This window comes from Neovison vison, chromosome 5 (genome assembly GCF_020171115.1).
Source record: "Neovison vison isolate M4711 chromosome 5, ASM_NN_V1, whole genome shotgun sequence".
NCBI classification, from domain to species: Eukaryota; Metazoa; Chordata; class Mammalia; order Carnivora; family Mustelidae; genus Neogale; species Neogale vison.
In genome coordinates, this window is record NC_058095.1 from 26658156 (window position 1) to 26682968 (window position 24813).

Genomic DNA, 24813 nt, shown 5'->3' on the forward strand with positions numbered 1-24813 from the left:
GGTTCAAATACCAAGGCAGGCACGATATGAAGTTATCACAAGGCCATGCAATGACATTTCTAGTCTTTACCCACCAGAAAGAAAAAGTAGCACCTGTCATGGACAGCCAAGATCTGTTTAAAAGGCTTAGCTTAGGGACACCTGGGTGGCTCGTGATCCCAGTCCCGGGGCTCTGGGATTGAGCTCCACACCAGGTTCCCTGCTAAAAGGTTTGGCTTTTTTTTTTAAAGTGTGTCTCAGAGACACACACATACGTACATGCTTGTATATGTACAAAGTACCTCTCAGGAAATATGCAAGACACTGGTCACGGTAGCCGCTCTAGGGGAGGCAAGCTACAGTCAGCAGTGGGAGGGAGATTTCCTGATCCCTGCATGTCTTTCATTTTATCTGAAATTTTATTTAACATGTGAAGACATGGTCCTTTCACAAAACAAAAATTTCAAATGTTAAATCTACCTGTGTAGAAAATATGTAAGCAGAGACGTTCATATATGCAGGGTGTGTTTATTCTTTTTTTTTAAGATTTTATTTATTAAACGAGCACAAGCAGGGGTGGCAGTAGAAGAAGAGAGAAGCAGGCTTCCCGCTGAGCAGGAAGACCCATGCAGGACTCAATCCCAGGACCCCGGGATCACGACCCGAGCCGAAGGTGGATGGATGCTTAACCGCCTGAGCCATCCAGGTGTCCCTATCTATTCTTTTTCTGGAAGAATATGTAAGACACTGTTAATGATTATCTCTAGAAGGAGGATTATTTTTATAACTAAAAAATGAAATGCTGGCTTTCTCTTGCAAATGGGAAAAAATTAGTAAGTAGAAAACTGTGTTTACGTGCATGCAGAGTAAAGAAATGATAAATGGCTTTTTAACGTGAACAGCATTCATTTGTTCTATGGATGAACACCCACAAATCCAGGCTCCTCTTGAAGACATACACCATGTTTGTTCCAGGAATCTGGACTCTCCTGGTAACTACTTTCTCGGTGGCTGTATGAGCCAAAAACTAGGCTCTGGTGACCTCGGAAGAAGTCACTAACTAAGCCTTCACAGGAAAGCTGTGCTTCGAAAAGAGCCTCAAAACCAGAGTGTCCCACCACAGTCGCTGCAAATTAATACTCTCCACGACTCCAAATGAAAGTGAATACGTTCAAGTGGTATTAAATGGTATTTTACTCTTAAGCACGTTTGTAAAAGTAGGAACAATGCATTCGAGGGCTGAAGCCAGCAACCTTTGGGAAAGTGTTTTCCCCCAGGAAAAGTGCTTTAAGGCATTTAATTCCAATTCATCCTCAAACCTAACATATGAAATGTCAGAATTCTTAGGTGCCAAACTGTTAAGCGTAGAACGGGTTTACGCGTCACCTTGAATAAGAAAATACACCTGGGTGAGAAAACAAGCCCATTTTCAAATAGGGTAAAATTTTTAAAGTAAACAGAGTAATTCATCCTAGAAAGTCAAATAAACAGAGTAATCATCCTAGAAAGTCAAATATTACGAAAAATCTATCTGCACAAGGACACTCGATTGCTTTGTAGCTAGTTTCCTGTCTCTTGCTAATTTTGAAACAAAATGCCACACTTAATTAGCCAGCCAGATTCTCATCCTGCCTGAGCCCGATGGGGAGAAATGGCATTAAGGAAAAGACTCCCTCAGGCTCTATTAGTGCCCTAATGAGCCAGTAGGGAGAGGGAGGTGTTGGGATAGGGACAAGGCAGCCACAGCCTTCAGAAAGAGCAGGATCTAGACATCCAGAACAAAGTGGGGTGCTCCCAGCTACACACGGACGGGGTCTCTGGCCGTCCTACTATGGTCTGGCTCTTCCTACAACGTCCTCTGGAGGAAACAAATGCACCAACACTACACAGGGGCCCAGCCAACCTTGAAACTCTCCTGCAACGTATGAATTATATCCAAGAGGGAGAAAACATGCCCCCAAGATCACCTACCCCCAGCCATGGTTTCTTCACCGGCAGCTAACAGATGGAAGGAGCAAAGATTTTCAAAATGGGCCAAAAGGGGGAGCTTCTGCAAACTACAGATCGGTGGAGTTGACACAAACCCTTCAACAGATTCTACAGCTCATTACAGTTACTAAACACAAACTTTGGAAAAGAAGTGATCAATTTAGAAGCAAGCATGGGTTACACTATACAGAAGTCACTTTGGACTATCCTTCCTTGAAAGGGAATCGGCAAATGCCTAAGTTATAGCAAGCGATCTGTTCAGGTCTCTGACGGTCAATGCGAACTGGATGGAGAAATGTGGGCTGAATAATAAATATCATTGGGCAAATTTAGAAATGGCTGGATTTTAAGTCATTTCGACAACTGACTAATAAACCAAGATTAGGCTGGAGGAGTCTTCCATGGTGTGACCTGGGCCTCCATCCCCAGATATAGTGACAATCTGGAAGGGATCACGTAGTTCAGAACTCAGAAAGGATTATGATTATCATGGATGACCAGACACACATGTGAAAAGATTTTGACAGATGGCAGAAAATGATAAAATCTAAGTAAACTTATTCTTTTTAAAAAATGTACTAATTTAGGGCACCTGAGTGGCTCAGTGGGTTGGGCCTCTGCCTTCAGCTCCATCACTGTCTCAGGGTCCTGGGATCGAGCCCTGCATCAGGCTCTCTGCTCAGAGGGAAGCCTGCTTCCCCCTCTCTCTGCCTGCCTCTCTGCCTACTTGTGATCTGTCTCTCTCTGTTAAATAAATAAATATATTTTTTTAAAAAATTTACTAATTCATCTGAGAGAGAGAGAGAGAACACAAGCAGGGAGGAGGGGCTGAAGAAGAAGCAGACGCCCGGTTGAGCAGGGAGCCCAATGTGGGGCTTGATCTCAGGACCCTGGGATTATGACAAGGACCAAAGACAGATGCTCAACTGACTGAGCCACGCAAGTGCCCCTAAGCAAGCTTATTCTTGAAGATAACGGATACAAGATTTGGGACTGTGTTCTCGTTTGTTTAGGTACTAAAATGATGAAAAAGACCTTGGAGTTTTGGTTGACAAAAAGGTCAGGGAGTCAACACGGTGTAATGTGATTGTCAGAAAAGCTAATGCAATCTCAAACTATGACGGCATTAAGTTTAGATAATACCTCAACAAAGAAGCTAACAATGCCTGACCCTTTGTGCCCAGGACAGACCACCGTGGCATCTGTGTTCAGGTTTGGGGACTACCCTTTAAGAAAGGTCCCGGACAATCTTGGAGAGGGCTCAGACACAAATGTCCAGCCAGGATGGGAAGGAAATCGGAACCCAAATCATAGGAGAAATGGCCAAAGGACCAAGGGAATCTTTCATCTCAGAGATGGAAGAGCTGTCTACAGTTCTTGATTGCTGGCCATCCCCGAGGAGAGGATGGCTGATGTCAGAATGGCCTTCCAAGGAGATGGTACTTTGTGGGCACTAGAATGCTCCAGCAGAGGCTGACCACTTGGCGGGCACACCGCCATGGGATTAGCACAGATGACTCAGCTGGGCACCTGCAGTTTATGCTTATCCCCTCCCTCAGGTAACACGTTCTCATTTTCCTTGGTAAGTGTCCCTGCCTCCCCACAACCATCCCTTTCCTGATGCTCAGCCCACTTGGTCTGTGACCCCACCCTCTGGCTCTATAGGTGTGGATATGACTTAGGTTTGGCCAATCAGAATATTACATACCCTGACTATGGGGACTGGTCCTGGGATGACAGGATAACCAAGCTGGCCTCCTTCTACTGGAGTTCTGAGGGGACAGGACACAAACCCAGAGCTGTGATGGCCCTCATGTCAGTAGGAGAGCAGCCTGCTGGAGGTCAGGGCCCCAGCGGACAGATGGAGAAGGGCAGCCCATCTGGAGGACCTACGAGGTGGCCAACACCAGGACATCTCAGAAACAACAGCCTAGGATACTTTTGAACCAAAGAGTCAACATTCTATAGGCCTTTAGAGATTAAGGGGGAAATACAGATAAGGGGTTGGGAATGTGGCAAGGGGGCAGACCCAGAGAAAGTTTAAGTGGAAGGAGAAACTTTAGAGACACAGCTACCAAATGTAATGTAGACCTTATCTGGATTCAAACAAACAATTGTAAAAAAAAAAATTATGAGACTATCAGAGAAATTTGAATACTTACTGGTATTTGCCGATATTAAGGAATTACCAGATTTTTTTTTTAGGTTTGATAGGATTATGTGATATTTTTAAAAAAGAGTTCCCTAGTGAAAATTTTTTTTTAAGATTTTATTTATTTATTTGACAGAGAGAGATCACAAGAAGTCAGAGAGGCAGGCAGAAAGAGAGGGGGAAGCAGGCTCCCTGCTGAGCAGAGAGCCCAATGCGGGGGCTCGATCCCAGGACCCTGAGATCATGACCTGAGTCAAAAGCAGAGGCTTAACCCACTGAGCCACTCAGGCACCCCAGTGAAATGTTTATGAAGGAAATGATCTGATGCCTGGAAGCTGCATCAAAGCAGTCTAATGAGGGGGAGGGAGAGAGGGTGTATATGAGTTGGTGATCCTTCTATCTGGGTGCTGGGTACAAAGGGACTCACTGTGCTATTTTCCCTACCAGTGTGATGTTTGAAGTTTTCCACAATAGTCAAAAAGTAAATGGCAGGAGAAATATACACAGACCAGACTCCGCTACTCCCTCCCAGCTCAAAAGTTAAATTGGAATCCATTCAGGACAACTGAACAAGTAGTCAAAGAGATGGTCTAGAATTCTACCTATATTCAAAGACACAGAGGTGTCATCAAATCAACAGGTGGCCAGTAATTATTGCTGTCCTAGTAAGAAACTGCAGGGAAACAAGATCACATGACTGGCCACTAGATGCTGAGTCTAGGTGCCCAGTGTAAGAGAATGCTGAGGGTAGAGTGATACAAAAAAAATAAAAGCTGAGATCTGTTCTCTCCTGCACTCTGAACAGGCATAACATAGGGGCTGGAATATCCAAGCGCCTGAAGAAAACATTTAAAAGGCACTTACTAGGCACTCGGCACTGTTCTAAATACTTTTCGAACATTAACTCATTTAACCCTAATGGCAAACCTATAAAGTGGACATTATCATCTCCATTTTAAGGACTGGGACCTAGAGACACACAAGCCTGGTAGCTTGCACCAAAATCACGTTGCTAGAGAGTGACAGAGGCGTGATTCAAACCCGGGAAACCCAGGCCCAGAGCCCATACTCTTACCCCCTGTGCAACAGATTCTGAGCATTCACTTCTAATAATGGAGAATTTATGAAGATCCGTGGGGACAAACGCTTTCTTAAGCTGCAGCTAAGCAGGGGTCCAAAGTGGAGAAAAAGCTGTCCTCTCTCACCTACACTCACTGGCTTCCAGAGATGTGGTTTTTCCCCATCGCAGGTTGTTCCGCCCAATCTGTGTATTTCACATCAAACCCTGAAAAATGACTAACAGATGAGGCAGCTGTGCTGTGAGCCACCACGATCAAAAGAAAACTGTCTTGACCTGATCACATTTAAAGGGAAAAAAAGGTAACATCTTCTGATTTTAAACAGACTACATCCATTCAGATTTCTATCCCTGGCACGCTGACCAAAAAAGACAAATAAAAAGCAATACGACGGATTCATCTGGATAAAATTCTCATAGGAAAACAAAAAGAGAAACCCTATCCCTAGAAGAGTGAAACTCACCACACCCTGTTTTATGACTATGCAACAATGATCTGAGATAAAAGCATTCTTAACTGGCGAAATATTACTTGAATTTACCTGTAATTGTGTCTGCATTGAAATAATAAGATGGGGAGTGGGTGATAGAAGGAATGCTGAATTTAAGCATACATGGTTTTTTAAAAAGGATTTTCTTAAGTGTAGTCCAATGCACCGTATATCTGGTCCAAGAGTTAGGACCAGCAAGCGGCAGAAAATTTATGTTTGCTTCTAATCATGGATGCCACAGAACAAAAGTTTCCATTACAGGGTTTCACTTGAGAATAACAGCACTCAAGCAATTTTCAATTACTATACTTCTTACTTGTCATAAAGCAGAAAGCACATGTTTGAGATTTTACTGGAAGTTAGAACAGCAGTTTCTGAAAACCTCATAAAAGGGAGGACTGATTTAGTCCTAGGATCTCGGCAGGATACCTGAAGTTCAATTTTGTCTCTGAACAAAAGCACTGTAGCAGCCCGCAGGCTTTGCATAGGATAAAGGGAGTTGGGGGCACTTCACTCACTGGCTGATCTAAAAAAAGCCAAATCATTAAAAGGCCCTTAGAAACCACCATCACCACCACCACCACCTCGGAAAGGAAGCAACAGAAAAGAAGCTCTGGCTTTCCCATCTTCCAGGCAAATGCTTTCAGCAGTTAAAACTACTTCTATCTTATTTCAGGGTCTTCTATGCAGATCTAGAGTGAATTCACACCAGAAGCCATTTGTTGAAAAGAGAACTTCCAGCTCCCTCCTCTTCCATGGAGAACGTTTGATGTGAACATTTTGTAAGATACAATTTCATGAACAGAAAGGACTGAGTTGCATTTAAGGGAGTTCAGCTGAGCCCTTTCATCTGACACTGGGACCCTAATCTAATAATCGGTTCTCTTTGCTTCAGTTCTCCAACTCGAACATACTTTGAAAAGTTAAAGTGTCTGGTATCTACGGATTACTAGCTGCTGGAAGATGTAATAGGCGTGCATTTCTGAGTTCCTTGGAAGAAAGATTCTTGAGAAACACAAACTATCTATGCAATACAAAAGCTTGGAATGGTAAGTCTGCAGATAGAAGACTATTTTAATGGCCTAGGATTTTTGACATTTCAAAAGTGGAGAGTAGAGTCTTTTCCTATTTTTGAGCACAGAATTACAGGGCAATCGAGTTACACGTCTATTTGCTTGTGTAAGTGCTCTCTGAAGCACCCATTAAGAAACAAAAACAAACAAAAACACCCACATACTGCAGATATATACAATTATACAATTCAATTAAGGCCCAACACTAATATTAAATGTTAAAATCAAGCTCTGTAATAGTGAAAGTGCACATTTCAACTTAACACGGTATGGAAACTACCAAGTTTTCCTGTTCCCAGTAGAAAAGTCACATGACTGCTTTCTGTCATCACCTTACCCACGTCTCTGCACCTAAGCACTGATTAGCATCCCTTCCCTCTGGTTGGTTGCTGTCCTCAAGGAGCTTATGGTCTAAATGAAAATAAAAACAAAAACAAAAAACCCGAGGTGCCTGGGTGGCTCAATCAGTTAAGTGACTGACAGGCTCCTGTCATGGTCATGATCAGCAGGAGCCTCCTTCTCCCTCTCCCTCTGCCCTTTCCCCCACCCCTGTTCATGCTCTCTCTTGCTCTCTCTCTTTCAAATAAATAAAATCTTAAAGATAAATAAAAATAAGTGAAACAAATAAAAACAACCTAAGTGCTAGACTATTTGTGCACAAGAGCTATGGATGCCCACAGAATCATCTCACGTAGAGGGAAAAGAGACAGGAAAGCCTCTTAGGGAAACAGGGAGACCAGGACTGAGTTTAAAAGTTCCCGGGGCGCCTGGGTGGCTCAGTGGGTTAAGCATCTGCCTTCAGCTCAGGTCATGATCTCAGGGTCCTGGGATCGAGCCCCGCATCAGACTCTCTGCTCAGTAGGGAGCCTGCTTCCTCCTCTCTCTCTGCCTGCCTCTCTGCCTACATGTAATGTCTGTCAAATAAATAAACAAAATCTTTAAAAAAAAAAAAAAAAAAAAGTTCCCAACTCAGCCAGTCAGGAGGAAAGAGAACACCATGCAGGTGAGGGAGGAGACAGAACAATCAAGGACCATGCTCTAGAATTTGGACTTGACCCCTAAAGCTATGAAGAACTACTAAAGAATTCTTAAGCAGGAGAATGACATAATCAAAGTTACGATTTTGGATCTGACCATTCTGGAAACAGTCTAGAGCAGTGCTGTTTAAGGTGGGTCTGCAGGCCACTGCTTGCCCATAAGCTGTTTGTTAATGGTCCACACAAGGTGAGTACAAACATTGAGAATGAGTACTCAGAAACGTTTATGGCAGCTCAACATTGCAACAACATCGGGTTTGTGATTGATGGGCTCGTCTTGTTGAATAGGACAGAGACCAGCTTGCGTGAGGTCAACTTATGGGATGGTTGCAGGTGGTTCAACCCAGACAGAAAGGAAAAACAGAGTCATGTTTAGTAAAGGCCACGTGCATTGGTGTGACTGACTGGAAATTAACAAAACAAAATAAAACTGACCATTGACAACAGACAGCTTGAGAAGCTGGTCTGAGAATCATTTCAGGGGTCAAGATTGGAAGCAAGGAGGGGCGCCTGGTGGCTCAGTGAGTTAGGTGTCCGACTCTTGGTTTCATCCTGGGGCATAATCTCGGGGTTGTGGGACTGAGCCCCCTGTCGGGCTCCATGTTCAGTGTGGAGTCTGCCCCCTCCTCTTGTGCCATCCCTAATAAGTAAACAAAATCTTAAAGAAAAAAAAGGGGGGGGCGCTGGGTGGCTCAGTGGGTTAAAGCCTCTGCCTCCGGCTCAGGACATGATCTCAGAGTCCTGGGATCGAGCCCCGCATCGGGCTCTCTGCACAGCGAGGATCCTGCTTCCCCCTCTCTCTGCCTGCCTCTCTGCCTACTTGTGATCTCTGTCTGTTGAATAAATAAAGAAAAATCTTTAAAAAAAAAAAAAAAAAGATTGGAAGCAAGGAGCCCCAGGAGAAGCTGCTGGTGCACAGTGGTCCAGATGAAACCTGAAGTCGAGCAGTGATGGTAGGGATGGTGAGAAGAGGTCCGAGCTGAGAGGTATTAAAGAGATCAGATCCACACTAGGACTCGGTGCCATGTGGACGTGAGGGGTGCAGGAGAAGCAAGGATGGCTCCTGAGATTCCAGGACTCTTCCTTCCTTTTAGAAAAATGGCCAGGTATAAAGCAATAGCATGCAAGGATCTGATGAGAGTCAGGACCAGCAAAAAGATTCTGAGTTTGTAGCCATTTTCTTGGAGTGCCTTTGAATGAGCAGAAGAGCAAGTTAATGAAATACAGAAAATTAAGCACCCTGGTGGGTAGCACTGAGCACAGCTGGGAATTCAGTGCGGGAAGAAGGAAAACATCCTATGCCAAGCCTATGCTCTCCCCCCTTAAAGGAAATCAAGCCTCAAGGAACCCAGTCTATTCAGTTGGGGCCAGCTGGAGCCCTGGAGTCCCAAGTACTATTAAAAAAAAAAAAAAAAAAAAAGACTCCCCCCACCCCACACCATATACTGAGGGACTTGCTCATCTCCCCACCCCAGCTGTGTATATAACACAAACCCCTCCTTCTCAAATTTGTGCAGATATTAAAACAAGGCCTCAGACCAAAGGGAACAATGATAAAAGAGGGGTTGTAAGTAGAGAGCGTAAATGAAATCAATGACCCTAACCTCAAAACCCGCAGCTTTCCTCTTGTGCTCCGGTTCACAGCCCAGCCTGTATCAATCAGCAAGGGCTGTGGACAGCTAGCCAGTCAGGCCTGAATTGCTACCTTGAGGCCTGAACAGTAACCCACCACGGGCTACACTACACATCTGAGCAAACCCATCCGACAACATTCCAGAGCTAGGAAGGGAGGTGGCCGCGTTAGGGGGTGAGGTCTTCACCTCTCCAGAGGGCGGGCACCATCCCCTTCCCAGGCAGCAAGAGTGGCAATCTGGCAACCCTCAGGCTGCCCAGACTGAAGCAGGCAGGATCGGCGGCAGACACGCCTAACAGCTCTGGCAAACCACAAAACGATCACCAAGTACATAATTAATCTCCTTCAAGAAGGGTGTCTCATCATCTTCAAGTTGTTACCCTTTATCATGTCTGGGCTTCACTCATCTGATGTCTCAAGTTTCACCAGCAAGTGTGAGTATGGGGCTCGGTAAACCTCAGAACTCTCAGTTCTTTCAGGAGTGGTATTTTTTATTTTTATTTATTTTTAAGGATGTATTGATTTATTATTTATTTGAGACAGAGAGAACACCTATAAGCAAGGGGAGCTGCAGGCAGAGGGAGAGGGAGAAGCAGGCTCCCACTGAGCAGCGAGCCTGATGTGGGGCTTGATCCCAGGATCCTGGGATCATGACTTGAGCGGAAGACAGATGCTTAACTGACTGAGCCACCCCGGTGCCCCTAAGGAGCGTTATTTTTTAAATATTCATTTGCTTTCGTTGTTTCATTCTTCTAGGTCTTTCTCCTCAGTTCTTTCCACTGAGTTCCTTCACCATATCCTCCTGGATGCTGGTAAAACTCATTTGTTAGAAAAATCCAAACGGTTTTGCATTTCTGTAATGTGATACATTCCAGAGGCTCAAGCTCTGAAAGAATTCCTCAATTTCACGACAATTTAGGAACAACAGCTAGCACTTACTGAGCACATACTACACGCAGGTGCTATTACCATCTCCACTTTCCCCGTAGGAGACCTGTGGCACAGACAAGCAGGGCAATTTGCACAAGGTCCCACAGTTAACAAATGACACAGCCAGGATCTGAGCTCAGGCGGATGGACAAGAGTGTCTATTTTTAACCACTACTACGACACTAGACGTCTTCATGATGCAAAGAAGAAAAATTAAAGGTTTAAAAAACTACATGACAAATGATGGAACAAGGAAAAAGCCTCTCAAGGAAAATTGCTCTTATTACTTTAAGTGAACCATGGTCTTTTATTAGACAGATCCAAGTCCTGGAAACAAAACAAACGGAGGGAGCTATGCTGCCTGGTCTAGGCTCCTTTTGCAAAAGGCAGAAAACCCCGATTTCCAAAGCTGTGCTTTTCTGCCGTCTTTCAGCGCCTTCCAAGCGGTCTGTCCCGATCACAGAGGTCATTCTCCTGGATTTGAGGGAAAATGAGCTGGAAGCGATGGAGCTCTAAGACTCTTTGGGCTGGTACCAAGCTTGCCCCTTTCCAAAGAGCCAAAGGGATTTTGGTGAATTCTAGTTCAAGCCTCTGACTAGAGTCTGACCCAATACAACCACCCAGGACAAGCAACCTACACAGGGAAGCAAGAAGATCCCACTTCCGCTGACTGGAGCAGGTAGATCAGGGATACCTCCTGGGTGTTGGTCTCCTGCCTCCAACTTTATCTTTTCCTTTCTGTCTGGCAGGAAGTTGAGGCCAAGCCAGACCCCAGCAAACCTGTGTGATCCAAGACCTGTGGTCCCATACCATTTCGTGTCAATACACCCACACCCACTAAATGTAGTCCATCAGACATCCCGCCCAGGAAGAACTGAGTCCAGTGGCTTTAAAACCAAAACCTTTGTTCCCCTCTATGACGCTGAAATAGATCCTGTGGATCGACTCTCCTAGTCTGACAACTAAGCAACTTATCCTCATCTGAAGGAATCGAGCAAATCCCTGAACTTTCCAACTACTCATCCCATTCTCTCTCTACAGAAATCTGAAAAATGTCTACCAACAAAACAAAAAGCAAACCTACTTATTAAAACAAGTCTAACTACCTTAACTTCAAGATTATATGTTTCCTGACAAAACTGCTCTTATAAAAGGCACTCAAAGTTCTATTATCATCTAATTACAATTTCTATACAGCTATTTATGTGTGTGTGCTTGGAAGCTAAAAAAAAAAAAAAGTGAAGCTTTCAATTACTTTTGCACCTACCACAAAAGCAAGTAGAAACAGGACAACCTTTCACCGGGATTTTTTTTTTTCTTAAATGCTAGAGTCCTTTTCTTAAATGCTGTTTTCTCACAGCTCCAATCAAGGTGAGCAGAGCCAGGCAAAATGCAAGCATAACGTATATGGTCATCCCCAGACTTTCTTACTACATAAAGGGGAAATTAATAAAAAAAGAAAAAAGTACCACACAGCATTTTCTTTCCCCACCATAATTTTTCAATTTTCTTTAGAGTAATGCCAGCCAATAACTAATTAGAACCATACCCTTTGTCATCCCAATGGGAAGCAGTATATGAAAGGTTGTAAAGAACAAATGTTAATGAGAACTTTTAAAAAATTAGTAATCTGGAACTCTAGTTGCCCCTCTGTGTAAAACAAATTCTATCCTTTGAAACTATTTTTAGAGTTGATGAGACAACATGGTCAGGGTCCACCAGCAAGAAGGTAAGTAAGTGTTCACCCACTCAGCACCCTGAACTGAACTGGGGATGCGCTGGCCTTCTTCACTGTTCTTATCCATGAAGTTGCCATCACAAGCTCACAGACTTACTTCTAAGCATCTCGATTTCAGACAGGAGAGACAAAAACTCGAAAATTTTTTTAAAAAGAGGGGAATTGTTTATTCTCTTTGATTTCAAGGGAGAAAATACTTTCTGTCAAAGTGAGTACATTGCTTTTGTAGTTTCTAAAAGTATGTTTTCCAGAAGAAACAGCTGAAGTCTTTTTACCTGGTGTACCACAACGAATATATCTGGGATCAGATCTCCAGCTGCCCAATTGCGAACATCCAGAAGCAGAAACTACAGCCTTAAAAACTGTACTTCTTTAGCAGAACAAAGTGAACCAGTGGATGCGAGACACAAAAACTGAGAAAAAATGAATTTTTGACATGCTCAGCACCACGGTTTGGTCACAGCATTCTGAACTGTATTTTCAAATGAGGTCCTGTGTGGCCTGTGTGGTCCAGACTTTCACCCCGGTAGAATGAGCAGGTCCAGACCCGGGACAGAGACCCACTTTTTGTGTGTGTGCAAAAGGACTAGCCAGGGCAGAGAGAACCAGGCATGGCACAGATCATATGAAATAGTCTCCTTTTCCAAGAAAAAGCTTAAAACATTTGTAAAACATTTCAATTTGCTTCATGTTTTTACCATCCAGCAGATTTCCTTCATCCACTGTGAAAAACACAATAGGCCTTAGGTCTGTAACATTTACCATCATTATGTTTTGCAAAAACTAGAAATCATTTGTATTGCCCAATAAGGACATTTTATACACACTGGTATACTACAGAAATTCGCGGTAACAATGAAAATATTTTTTGGTAAATCACTTTCGGAACATTATTCCTCCCTCAACAGATCATCAAAACAGCCACCAAGGAAAACAAAGAATTCCCGTACATCTTAAGCAAATAAAGGACTGGCCATTCACATTCATGCACTATCAAGTACATAAATCAAATAGGAGCAAAATCGCCTAAAAAGTGGTTAAAATGCCAAGTTTTGCCTCTGTGTGGTTAGTGAGCCCATGTTTTTCCAATGTTAAATTTACAAACTGTATTTGTTAAACTGTATTTCCTACTTTTTTTTTTTAAGATTTTATTTATTTATTTGACAGAGAGAAATCACAAGTAGATGGAAAGGTAGGCAGAGAGAGAGGGAGGGAAGCAGGCTCCCTGCTGAGCAGAGAGCCCGATGCGGGACTCGATCCCAGGACCCTGAGATCATGACCTGAGCTGAAGGCAGCCACTTAACCCACTGAGCCACCCAGGCGCCCCTGTATTTCCTACTTTAAATCCCAAGTCTGTACCTTACACTGCCTGGGGATCGATGATTTACTGGAGACATTTAGGGTCACAGTATATGCCTTTCGCTCTTACTAAATCTAAATCATGCTTCTCAACAAGACTCTGTACACATAAAAGAAACACACAGCATGCCGTTACCATCCTCCCTAGAGGCACCTAAAAGCCCCCCGAACGGCCCTTCTCCTGTCCACTCCATAAACTAAGATTCTCCTCTGAAAGGGAAGGGGCTAGATTCACACGTTGCGTCAGGCTCACCAATTAGGCAAGAGCTCTCCAAAACTTGTCCTGTTTCGAGTCACGACGAAATTTCACGAATTCGTTTTCTTAAAACAGACACCTTCATCCAACGGACACACTCGAAAACCCAAACTAATTTCAGCAGGAATGAAAAGTTGACAGCGAAGTGTAAATTTCCCCCAATCCTCGTTTCTCCACTTAATCTGCACCTCTGTTCAGCGTTTAATTCGAAGTGTGCCGAGACAACCCCGACCCAGCAACTAGGGGCCGCACGGACGGGTCTGTTCCCGTGCCTGGGAGGCATCTGGGGAGGGACCGCCGGACAGGCAGACAATGAAAAGCTCCCCGGTGGCCACCAGTCGAGCCCGCGGGTGCGGAGGGAAGAGAAGGGGAGAGGAGTGAGCGCCCCTGTCCCCCAAAGCCACGGTCAGCGGCTGCCCCTCCGGGACGCAGGGCGGCCTGGCCTCGGAGTCCCGGGTCACGGGGGGGGGGGGGGTGGGCGGGGTCCCCTGAAAGGCAGATTTCTTTTGGGGAGAGGAAACTTCCTGGTCTGGGCATTATGGGTAGGGGGCGAGCGCCTCCCCCACCCACTACAGGTATCCGCCGGGAGCCTGGCGGCTAAGGGAAGGAAGCAGCCCTTCCCTGCGCCTCCCGCCGGGAGCGCGGGGTCACGGGGTAGGGACCCCCAGCGCGGCTGCCCCTTCTACGAGGCTCCCCGCGCGTGGGGACCTGGCTCGCCACTCCTCGGGACGCAAGCGGGCTCCGGGACCGGAGAGTGTCAAATTTACCCCACGGGAGCGGTCTGGCGCCCGCACAGAGGAGTTGCCGCGGGAGCCCCAGGACGGCGGGGTCCTCCGACCGGGGCGGGCATACTCAGAGGAAGGGGACACTGAGGGACACGAAGGGAAGCGCCTGCAGGAGCGCACGCAGGAGCGTGAGGGGCTGCGAGGGGCGCGGGCAAGGCCGGCGAGGACCCTGCTCCCCCAACTCGCGGGCTGCTCTGCCAGGCCGGGGGCGCCGACGAGGCCCGCGCCGCTCACCTTTCTGTGCTTCTCCTTGTAGGGCAGCGCCAGCCACGGCATGTCCCGCACGAAGTCCTGCCACTGCCGCTGGTCCTGGTCCGAGGACACGAAGACTATCTCCAGGCGGCGCCGCGGCTCGGGCTCCGCGGCCGCCCCGGCCCCCGGCCCCGGCCCCGGCCCGGCCCCGGCCCCGGCCCCCGGCCCGGCCGCCGCGTCCCCCCGCAGGCGGCCGTAGAAGGCGGCCAGGCTGCCGCTGAGCTGCGCGCAGGGGGCGCTCAGGCTGCAGCCGAAGTAGAGCCCGAGCAGCGAGATGCCGCGGGCGCCCAGCGAATGCACGTCCACCTCCTCGCCGCCGCCCGTCACCAGCTTCTCGCCGAGCAGCTCCTCTAGGAAGCCCGACATCCTGGCCCACCGCAGCCCCGGGGCACGCGGGCGGGCAGGCGGTGGCGACCCCGCTCGCTGGGTCCGCGAGGCGGGCGGAGGCGGCGGCGGCAGCGGCAGCGGCGGTGGCGGCGGCTGCTGGCTCGGGGCAGGAGAGAGCCCCGCCCACTCGGGCCCGCCCACGCCCCGCCCCCTCCGGGCCGCCCTTGCCACGCCCCCTCCGTGGCAGTCTCGGGCCACGCGCTGGGCCCAGATCTGCTGCAGCTGGCCAGCGGGGCAGGGGCTTCCACCACGCTGCGGAACGGCCCGGGAAAGCGCCCGAGCGAGAAAGCTGGCCGGAAACGCCCCACTCTGAGGGCTTTCTCCCAGCTAAGTGCAGAGAGAAGAGGGGTCCGCCGAGCCGCCGAGCCGGCCTCTCTGAAGCTGTAGTCCTCGGGGAGCTGGACTTGGCCTCCAGCCTTGAACTCTCCATTCTCTCCGGACCTCTCCCAAACATTCCCACAGTACCCCCCACCCGAGTGTTCGCTCGCTTGTGCTCTTCTCTCTCTCCCCAAAGCCTCATTGACCATTTCGTACTCCCCTGGCCTCTTGCAATGCTTACAGGACTTAGCATCTTCGTACACAATTACATCATCAGTCTGGGTCTCACTTGCACTACTTTCTCTACTGTATGTTTCGTGTATGTTTTTGTCTACTATAGGAGAAGCGGAGGACGCCACCTCTTATATTTCTCAGGTAGCTTCTGATCTGGGGCTAGGGATACGTGAGAGAGTCCACGATACTTGCACGTGAGTCAGAGGTCTCCATGTGGGGGTTCAGTCCACAGGTCGCAGCAGCCATTCCCCTCCAGCGAGTGGCTCTGTTCCATCTCCACAAGTGTAGGCAACAGATGCCACAGCGTCTTTCAATCAATGCTGATTGCACTCCTGAATAGGTTCCATAGCTTTTATCAAGTCTGATGATAGTGAAGAAAAATTCTAGGAATTTTTTTTTTTTTTGTCAGCTGGCAAGATGCTACCCTGTGCTTAGCTTAAACAGGTGGCCTGTGGCAAGCCTTCCCGCCTCACACACACACGAAAAAATAAAATGCATACCCTGCCAACCCGCGAGAGAGGACCTTTAGTGTGTGTGCTCAGCTACCAACAACCTAGTGAAAGGAAAAAAACGCTCCTCACTGCCCTCCCCCGTGCCTTGGAAGTTATTTCTTGAGCACCTACCGCCATCTAATGGAGAGAGTGAAAAAAAACCGAGCTCTGCCAGAGCCCAATATGTTTAGAGATATTGGCAGGCATGGTATTTCTGTTATTTTATAGCGGCTTTCCACACACACACAAACACAGACACAAATCGTGGCACGCTTTACAAGAGTTCATTTAAACTTCAATGTAATTCCGATATTTGGGCACAAACATAAATCTTCATGCCTGAGATTCTTAGTTTGTCTAGGATTGAACAGGGAGTTGTACTGGTTTTCAGTGCCATGAAATGTTATCACACAAACTGGTGAAACAGGCGGAGATGGAAACCCAGGGAGATAGGCAATCTCTAAAAATCAGATTCACTTTCTTAGTTTCCACCTAATATTCCTGCTCATTTCACAAGGAGGATCTTTGAAGTGAGGATTGCCTTTAAACAGGCAAGAACCATATCACAAAAGGCAAATTCTGAGTTAAGTCTTAGACTGTCGTGCCAAAATTCTATGCCACCGCAGGGATAATTTTACTATAAAACACACAGAAAGCATCACTTTTTTTTAAAAAAGATTTGTTTATTCATTTGAGAGAGAGTGAGTGCACACACAGGGAGAGGAAGAAGCAGACTCCCTGCTGAGTAGGGAGCCCGATGGGGGACTCAATCCCAGGACTACAGGATCATGACCTGAGCCGAAAGCCAGGCACAGCTATGAACATAACAGACATTAACTTACTAGATATCTTTTAAAATCTGAAAGTAGAGGCACCTGGCAGGCTTGGTTGGTAGACCCTGCAACTTTTGATGTCAGGGTCGTGAGTTCAAGCCCCACACTGGACATAGAGATTACTTATTTTTTTAAAAAAGGCAGGGGGAAGTCCTGAAAGTAAGTTGAAATCCTTGTTTTCTCATCTATATCATATTTGAAATACCCCTTGGTGGGTTACATTAGGCACCACTGAAATCATGTGAGACAGATAGATCCTATGTTCTGACATTTTAAAATGAACACTGATGAGGTATAAAAGGACTAGAAGCATTTACACCCTGTGGAAGCCAAAGGACAAAGTGTATGGTGTGGAGCTAGGTGAAGTGGGAGCTGGGGGGATTGCAAATTTGGGAAAACAGTGAAGTCACGATTAGAATACTTAACTGTGGTACACTAGGTGCAAGTCTGATATAAAGAGGCAGTTTGTTCAGTATTTTACTTTTATTATTTTACAGGAAAGCACTTTCCACTGGAGTATGTCCAAACCAGCATCTGGCACCTGGGAAAGTGAGAGTTTGAACATACTGCACATGAAATATAAATAAAACGTAGAGAATTGTTGGTGCAGCAGGCCTTGGTTAGAAGCCAAATAGCGCAGCTGCCTTTTAAAGGGGTGTGGAAAGAGTGGATTTGCGGTGGAAATGATTCCAAAATCATAATTCTAGTGGGTGTTTTTTACAAGAAGCCCAAGGAGACTCATTAGGCTTCCTGTAAAGAATAGCCATCATCCTTTGGCTTGTGAAAAGCACTTTCTCTGCGTATGCACTTCAAAAGACCCACTTATAGACAATGTCCCTACTGGTATTTAGCTAGTTATAGGAGTTGACTGGCTATTCCTTTTGGTGTTTTTTTTCTAAGATTTTATTTATTTATCAGAGAGAGACAGAAAGAGCTTGCACAAGCAGTGGGAGAGGCAGGCAGAGGCAGAAGAAGAAGCAGGCTTCCCACCAAGCAGGGAGCCTGTTTCGGGATTCAATTCCAGGACCCTAAAATCATGACCTGAACTGAAGGCTGACGCTTAACTGACTGAGCCACCCACGTGTCCCTGGCTATACGCATACACATAAGGACGCCACCTTTAAGATTTTCAAATCCCATTTCTTGGTCTACATGTATAGTAGCATATGTGCGCAAAGATATGTGTATACAGATACTTACTGATATGCTGGTGAAATCAGAAAAAGACTGGAAAATTGGAAAGAGCCAAACTGTGAAAAGACAGAAATGATAAAATCATAATCAACCTAGTCATTGAAAAGAATGAAAATTCAATGTATACTGTATTGGTCTATGTTCTTCAAAGAAACAGAACCAGTATCTATAGTGATTTATTATAAGGAATTGGCTTATATGATTAGGGAGGCTGAGAAGTCCCAAAATCTGCAGTCAGCAAACTGGACCTAGGAGAGCGGATAGTAGAGTTCCAGTCTGATTCCAATGGCCTGAGAACCAGGAGAGCTGAAGGTGTGAGTTCTGAGTCCAGGAGGTCTTAGGAGAACACCTAAGTCTCAGCTTGAAGAACAAAACCTCCTTCACCTCACTTTTTTGTTCTGTTCAGGCCTTCCTCCAATTAAATGAGGCCCACATGGGAGATGGCAAGCTCCTGATTCACAGGTTAATCTCATCAAGAAACGTCCTCACAGACACACCCACCATAATGTTTAACCAAATATCTAGGCACCCCACGTCCCAGTCAAACTGATACATAAAATTAAACATCACATGTCAACCCCTTTTGTCAACTTGGCGCCCATATCTCCTTAAACCATGCTTACTCTCCAAATAAAGACAATAATAATAACAAGATTGCAGTTCCACCTAATGTGATACAGATATCCGGTGTAGAACCAAAAATGTACTAACCCTTTCCCCATGAGGAGATAAAGTCCTTCAGTGATATTTACTCTTCTCCCTTTGCTGTCACTTGAATACAATACTGTTAAATTAACAATCCTTAAATACATCTTATATTACATTATAAGTGAATAAGAGAGGGAAGAAACAAAGACGTGTTCCAAACATATGTGTATATACACATACTCATAACGATGAAAGAAGGAAATACTCTCGAGATCACAGCTAGTATTTTTACTACCTTTTGCTACTATCCTTCTCATATTTCCTTTGTCTTCAGCAAGCACCTCAGCTGGTCTCGTTTCTTTAGCTGGTGGAGTGATTCCAACTTTCAATGGTCTGGGCCATTAGTAGTCCCACCTGGGTTAGGTTGTTGTAGTTTTGCATTGACAGCAATCACCAGGTGTGCCCTTAGGGATCTCCTTTATCCCAAACGTAGTCTTCCTTGCCTCCATGGTGGAGCAGGAGTCCACTTTCTCCTTGAGAGTCAGGATTCATCACCAGCCAGCTTGGTAGCACCCTTCTTTGCCTGCTGGTTCCGAGGCATGAAGAGCCCCAAGGGGCTGGATAGCAGTCTTAACTTTGGGGACAATGGAATCGTTGTTTTGTTTCCTTGTGTAAGCATCCCTCCCTTTGGAAGGATGACCCCCAGGCCAGGAGAGCAGAAAGTTGTCCGAACAACAAGCAAAATTTTTGCTAGCGGGAAACTAGGGGTAATAATTAGTGGTGCCCCCTCCCCTGCCTTTCCCTTGATTCCTGGACCCATGAATTCAGTGGACACTAGTTCGGAGCATACACAGCCTTCTAGAGGATCTTTTCCCCACCCTACAAGGTATTGCCAATTAATGAGCGCTATAAATTTCACCTTCAGTGTTGGGGAAGATGGTGAGAAACACGGTAAAACCAGTGAATTCCATGAGCATGGGTCCACTGCCATGTATCTTTTTGAGTTCCAGGATCAAAAGCAGTGCCGTATGGCATACCATCATGAGGCATAAGGCATTCCATAAGTCCACAGATAGTAGTTTTGGCTGAAGCCAAAAATTGTGTGCAGGGAAGGCAAAGCCACATCCAGAGTAAGTATCTATTCTAGTAAGAACAACACATCTTCCTTCCTTGATGGAAACAATCCAAAGTAACCAACCAGCCACCAGGTATCTTGTTGATTGCCCCGGAGCCACACTAGACACCTGGTGCTGGTCTCCGTTGCTGGGAGATCTGGCGCTCGGCAGTGACTACAACCAAGTTAGCTTTGATGAGCGGAAGTTCATGTTGCTGAGCACATGCATGACCTCCATCCTTGCCCCCCAGGGCCACTTTGTCCATGAACCCAATGGGCGATGCCAGGTGTAACTGTGCAAAGAAGCCAATTAATAGGCACAGAATGGGTCATCATACCTACTAGATGAGTAAAACCTTCCTCAGCTGAGGTCACCCTTTGGTGAGCATTCACAGAAGACATAAATATCTTCCTGTATTTTTGCCACATAACTTTTCCCCCAAAGTTTCTTGTGACCAATTTTCTAATTGCACTCCTTCCAAGTCCCTGACCATTCAGGCAAACCATTAGCCACACGCCATGAATGAGTATATAATCTCATATCGGGCCTTACTCCTTCCAAGCAGAATGAATAACCAGGTTCACTACTCAGAGTCCCGCCCACTGTTTAGAAGGCATGATAGCAGAAGCTGGGAGCATGGACACTTGAGCCACTTGTTCATGTATATGACTTGTGCCTTTAGGACCTGCTTGGGCCCAGTCGTTAGATACCCCTTCCATTTGATGATGGAGTGTTCCTGCACATTTACGGCTTAGTGGGTTAGATCATACCCACTTCATGATGGATGCTCGGGTAGCATGGAAAGTTGGTGGCCCACGGTCAAGCATTTGGCCTCTATTAAGACTCAGGAGCAGGCCAAACATTGTTTCTCAAGTGGAGTGAGTACTGTTTCTGAAATACCATTATTTAGGGCGCTGGGGTGGCTCTGTTAATTAGGTGTCCGACTCAGTTTCAGCTCAGGTCATGAGCTCATCAGTTGTGGTGTGGAATTGAGCCCCACGTTGGGCTCCCCACTCAGTAGGGAGTCTGCTTGAAGATTCTCTCCCTTTGTCCCTTAACCCACTCTCTCTCTCTCTTTCTACAAAAATAAAGAAAGGATGGGGCATCTGGGTGGCTCACTGGGTTAAGCCTCTGCCTTCAGCTCAGGTTATGAACTCAGAGTCCTGGGGTCCTGGGTTCAAGCCCCAAATTGGGCTCTCTGCTCATTGGGAACCTGCTACCCCACCACCTGCCTTTCTGCCTACTTGTGATCTCTCTCTCTCTCTCTGTCAAATAAATAAATAAAATCTTTTTTTTTTTTAAAGAAAGGAATTTTTTTTTTTAAGATTTTACTTGTTTATTTGACAGAGAGAGACACAGCAAGAGAGGGAATATAAGCAGAGGGAGTGGGAGAGGGAGAAGCAGACTCCCCACCAAGCAGGGGGCCTGATGTGTGGCTCAATCCCAGGACCCAGGGATCATGACCCAAGCTGAAGGCAGATGCTTAACGACTGAGCCACTCAGGCACCGCAAGAAAGGAATCTTAAAAACAAAACAAAACAAAACAAAAAACCATTATGCACAGAGAATAGCAGAGTTTTGCTTAATAATCTTAAGGGCCTCACATACAGGGGTCTGCCAGGGGTTCCCCACAACATCCCTGTCTGCCACTGACTTTTAAGCCCCATTGGCCTTAAGTGGCTCAAGTGGCAGAGCAGTGCCCTAGACAGCCTGGACTTGTAGAGGCTTCTTTTGATCTGGGCACCACTCAAAGTTAGCAGTTTTGGGGCTCACTCAGTAAATGAGTCAGAGTAACACACCCAAATGAGGGATTCATTGCCTCCGAACAGCTGGGCACATCGTGGCCCGGTCAAACGGACCCATAAAATTAACCATTACATACACAATATGGAATGCCTCTAAGATGTAGCATGAGAGAAAGTCAGGGACAGAATAGGTAGGACATACTAAGCTATCATTGTAAATTTTTTAAAATATTATTTATTTATTTATTTGACAAAGAGAGAGCACAAGTAGGCAGGGCAGCAGACAGAGGGAGAGGGAGAAGTCCCATGCGGGGCTCAATCCCCAGACCCTGCAATCATGAACTGAGCCAAAGACAGCTGCTTAACTGACTGAGCCACCCAGGTCACCACTTGTAAATTTTTTTTTAAAGATTTTATTTATTTATTTGACAGACAGAGATCACAAGTAGGCAGAGAGGCAGGCAGAGAGAGAGGAGGAAGCAGGCTCCGTGCTGAGCAGAGAGCCCAATGCAGGGCTCCATCCCAGGACCCCAGGATCATGACGAGCCAAAGGCAGAGGCTTTAACCCACTGAGCCACCCAGGCGCCCCCCCCACTTGTAAATTTTTAAGTGGAGAAAAATACATATATGCACACACAAAGATGTTTAAGACGGATGAACTATATCTGGAAAGACATTTAAGAAGTAGTAACAGGTTGCTTGGGGAAGGAAATTGAGGGGCTCAAAATATATATGAGAAAAATATGGAAGGGATGTTTTAATCCAAAAAAAAAATACCTTTTGAATTTTCAAATGAGAACTTTTTCAAAAGATAAGATACACTAAGTGGAGAAGAAAAAATATTAAAATTACATCAGAGCGGGGCGCCTGGGTGGCTCAGTGGGTTAAAGCCTCTGCCTTCGGCTCAGGTCATGATCCCACGGTTCTGGGATCGAGCCCCACATTGGGCTCTCTGCTCAGCAGGGAACCTGCTTCCTCCTCTCTCTCTGCCTGCTTCTCTGCCTGCTTGTGATCTCCGTCTGTCAAATAAATAAATAAAATTTAAAAAAAAAGTACATCAGAGCATCTCTGAACAAAAGAGAAAAAAGGTCTCATACAAAAAAATTGAAATGCCATTATTTAAAAAAAAAACTGTTAGTACAAAATGAACATTTTGATTATAAGTCTTCCAAGTCCACTTAGTTAAAAAAATAACTGATTCAACAAATGTTGTTTTTTTTTTAAAGATTATTTATTTATTTGACAGAGAGAGATCACAAGTAGGCTGAGGCAGGAAGAGGGAGAGGGGGAAGCAGGCTCCCTGCTGAGCAGAGAGCCTGATGTGGGGCTTGATCCCAGGACCCTGAGATCATGACCTGAGCCGAAGGCAGAGGCTTAGCCACCTGAGCCACTCAGGTGCCCTGAATCTAGTACTAATTAATTATCTTTAACTGTCCCTTGTTCTCCCTGACCCACTGTGATGCTCCCCCCGTAGCCTTGGGGCCGGGACAGACAACCTGGGGTGAGAAACCAAACTGTACCATCAGTCTGTTGGACTCCAGGGCTGGAGAGAGTCCCTAGACTACTGGCAAAGTTCAGTCCACGGAAACAGACATGGGAAACCACTTCTCACTTTCAGAACATGCTTGAAGAGGTTCAAGTTTTCCATCAGGTGAAACCCATTCCACTTAGGGCAGGAACTGGTGGATGGAGAGAGATACCAGACCAGTGTCTGTAACTGTTCTCTCCCCATCTACGATCCAGGCCAAGGATTCAAGGATGTTCCATAAAAGGCTCCCTCCTTCATGGACCTTGGCCATGTGGAATTTCTTCTTGTGCTGACCTGGATCTCATCTGAACTCTAATGCAGAACCTTCCTTTGAGGATTGATTATTGCCTCTAAATAGTTCCATGTGTTAATTATTCAGACCAATCCTTGCTTTCCAAGGCCACCCTACCTGGGACTTGTCGGGGGTGGGGGCAGGTCCTACTTTCTCTCAGATCCAACTGGGGCTCTTAAGACCTCGGCATAAATCAGAGCCCTGGGTCCCTCATTCGTCTGAAAGGAAAGGAAGGGTGGGTGGGAGGGCGTGTTGAGTTAGAGGTGCTTATGGGAAACGTCTGGTTCTTGTGTTTATGAGAAAGGTTTGAGCTGGAGAGAGAGATTTCAGATCGTTACTGCATTGGAGATGGAGTAGAAGCCACGAGGATGAGTTGCTCAGGTAGAATGAGCTGCCTGAGAAGAGAGTAAAGGATGAAGCCCTGAGAGGACCAACAAGAAAAAGCCAGGCAGAGGTGCCTGCAAAGGAGACAGGGTACCTAACTGTGGCAAGAGTAGGAGACACTCCACCAAAAATATGAAGAAACTTTAGACAAGGAGGAAGGAGTCAACAGTGTCAAACGCAGTGGAGAAGTCTAGTAAAATGAGGTCTGAATTAGATTCAGCAACTGGGAAGTCCCAGGGACCTTGGCACCAGCTCATTCAGGGGCTTGGTGCGAACAGTGCTGGCAGGCACAGAGAATTCGGTACTGGCTAGGCTCACCACCTGTTTCCATTTATGTTGTTTTTTAGCTAAAACACCCAAATACATTGCTAGTCTGGAGCAATGCAAAAGCCTGGGATCTCCTTTAAAAACTATGCAGATGTCTCTCTGGGTTCATACAGAGTACTGTCTTACAGTTTACCTTTAGGTTCTGAGTCTGCAAGCTCGTGAACACTTGCATTTCACATAACATAAACGTGGCTTTCCAGGGCAATGCTAGTCCCACATCACCAGTCCCTCTGACTGCAAAGAGTCTGGAGTACCAGCCCCAGCCCTTGCGCTCTCCATCCGGCCATACGGCTCCACCTCCTACACCGTCCCCGCCTTTTCCTACACTTGGCTAGCTTCGCTCGTTTGCTCACTCATTTGTTGGGCCCCTTGTCTCTCCTCAAAGATGTAATTGTCAAACAAAACATACACCGCGTACATCTAACCATGCTTTCACGTTTACTTACAAAGCACCGTCCACCACTAACCTCTGTAAGGAATGCTTAAGCTGGAAGGGCCGCGGGGAGGCGCGTGCGCCCCCTGCCGTAGCCCCAGAGCGCTGCAGCCCCGCGGACGCGCTCCCGCT

The 24813-nt window shown here is 46.3% G+C and overlaps 1 protein-coding gene across 1 annotated transcript in view; it reads right to left on the reverse strand.

Moving 5' to 3' along the window:
• The window catches only part of NXN (nucleoredoxin), a 160788-nt gene extending 145592 nt beyond the window's left edge, over positions 1-15196 (reverse strand). Inside the window, exon 1 of the mRNA XM_044248210.1 lies at positions 14735-15196. Within this exon, the coding sequence (XP_044104145.1) occupies positions 14735-15118 (384 nt within the window). The 5' untranslated portion in view covers positions 15119-15196. The remainder of the gene's footprint in view (positions 1-14734) is intronic.
• Positions 15197-24813: the final 9617 nt, after the last annotated feature.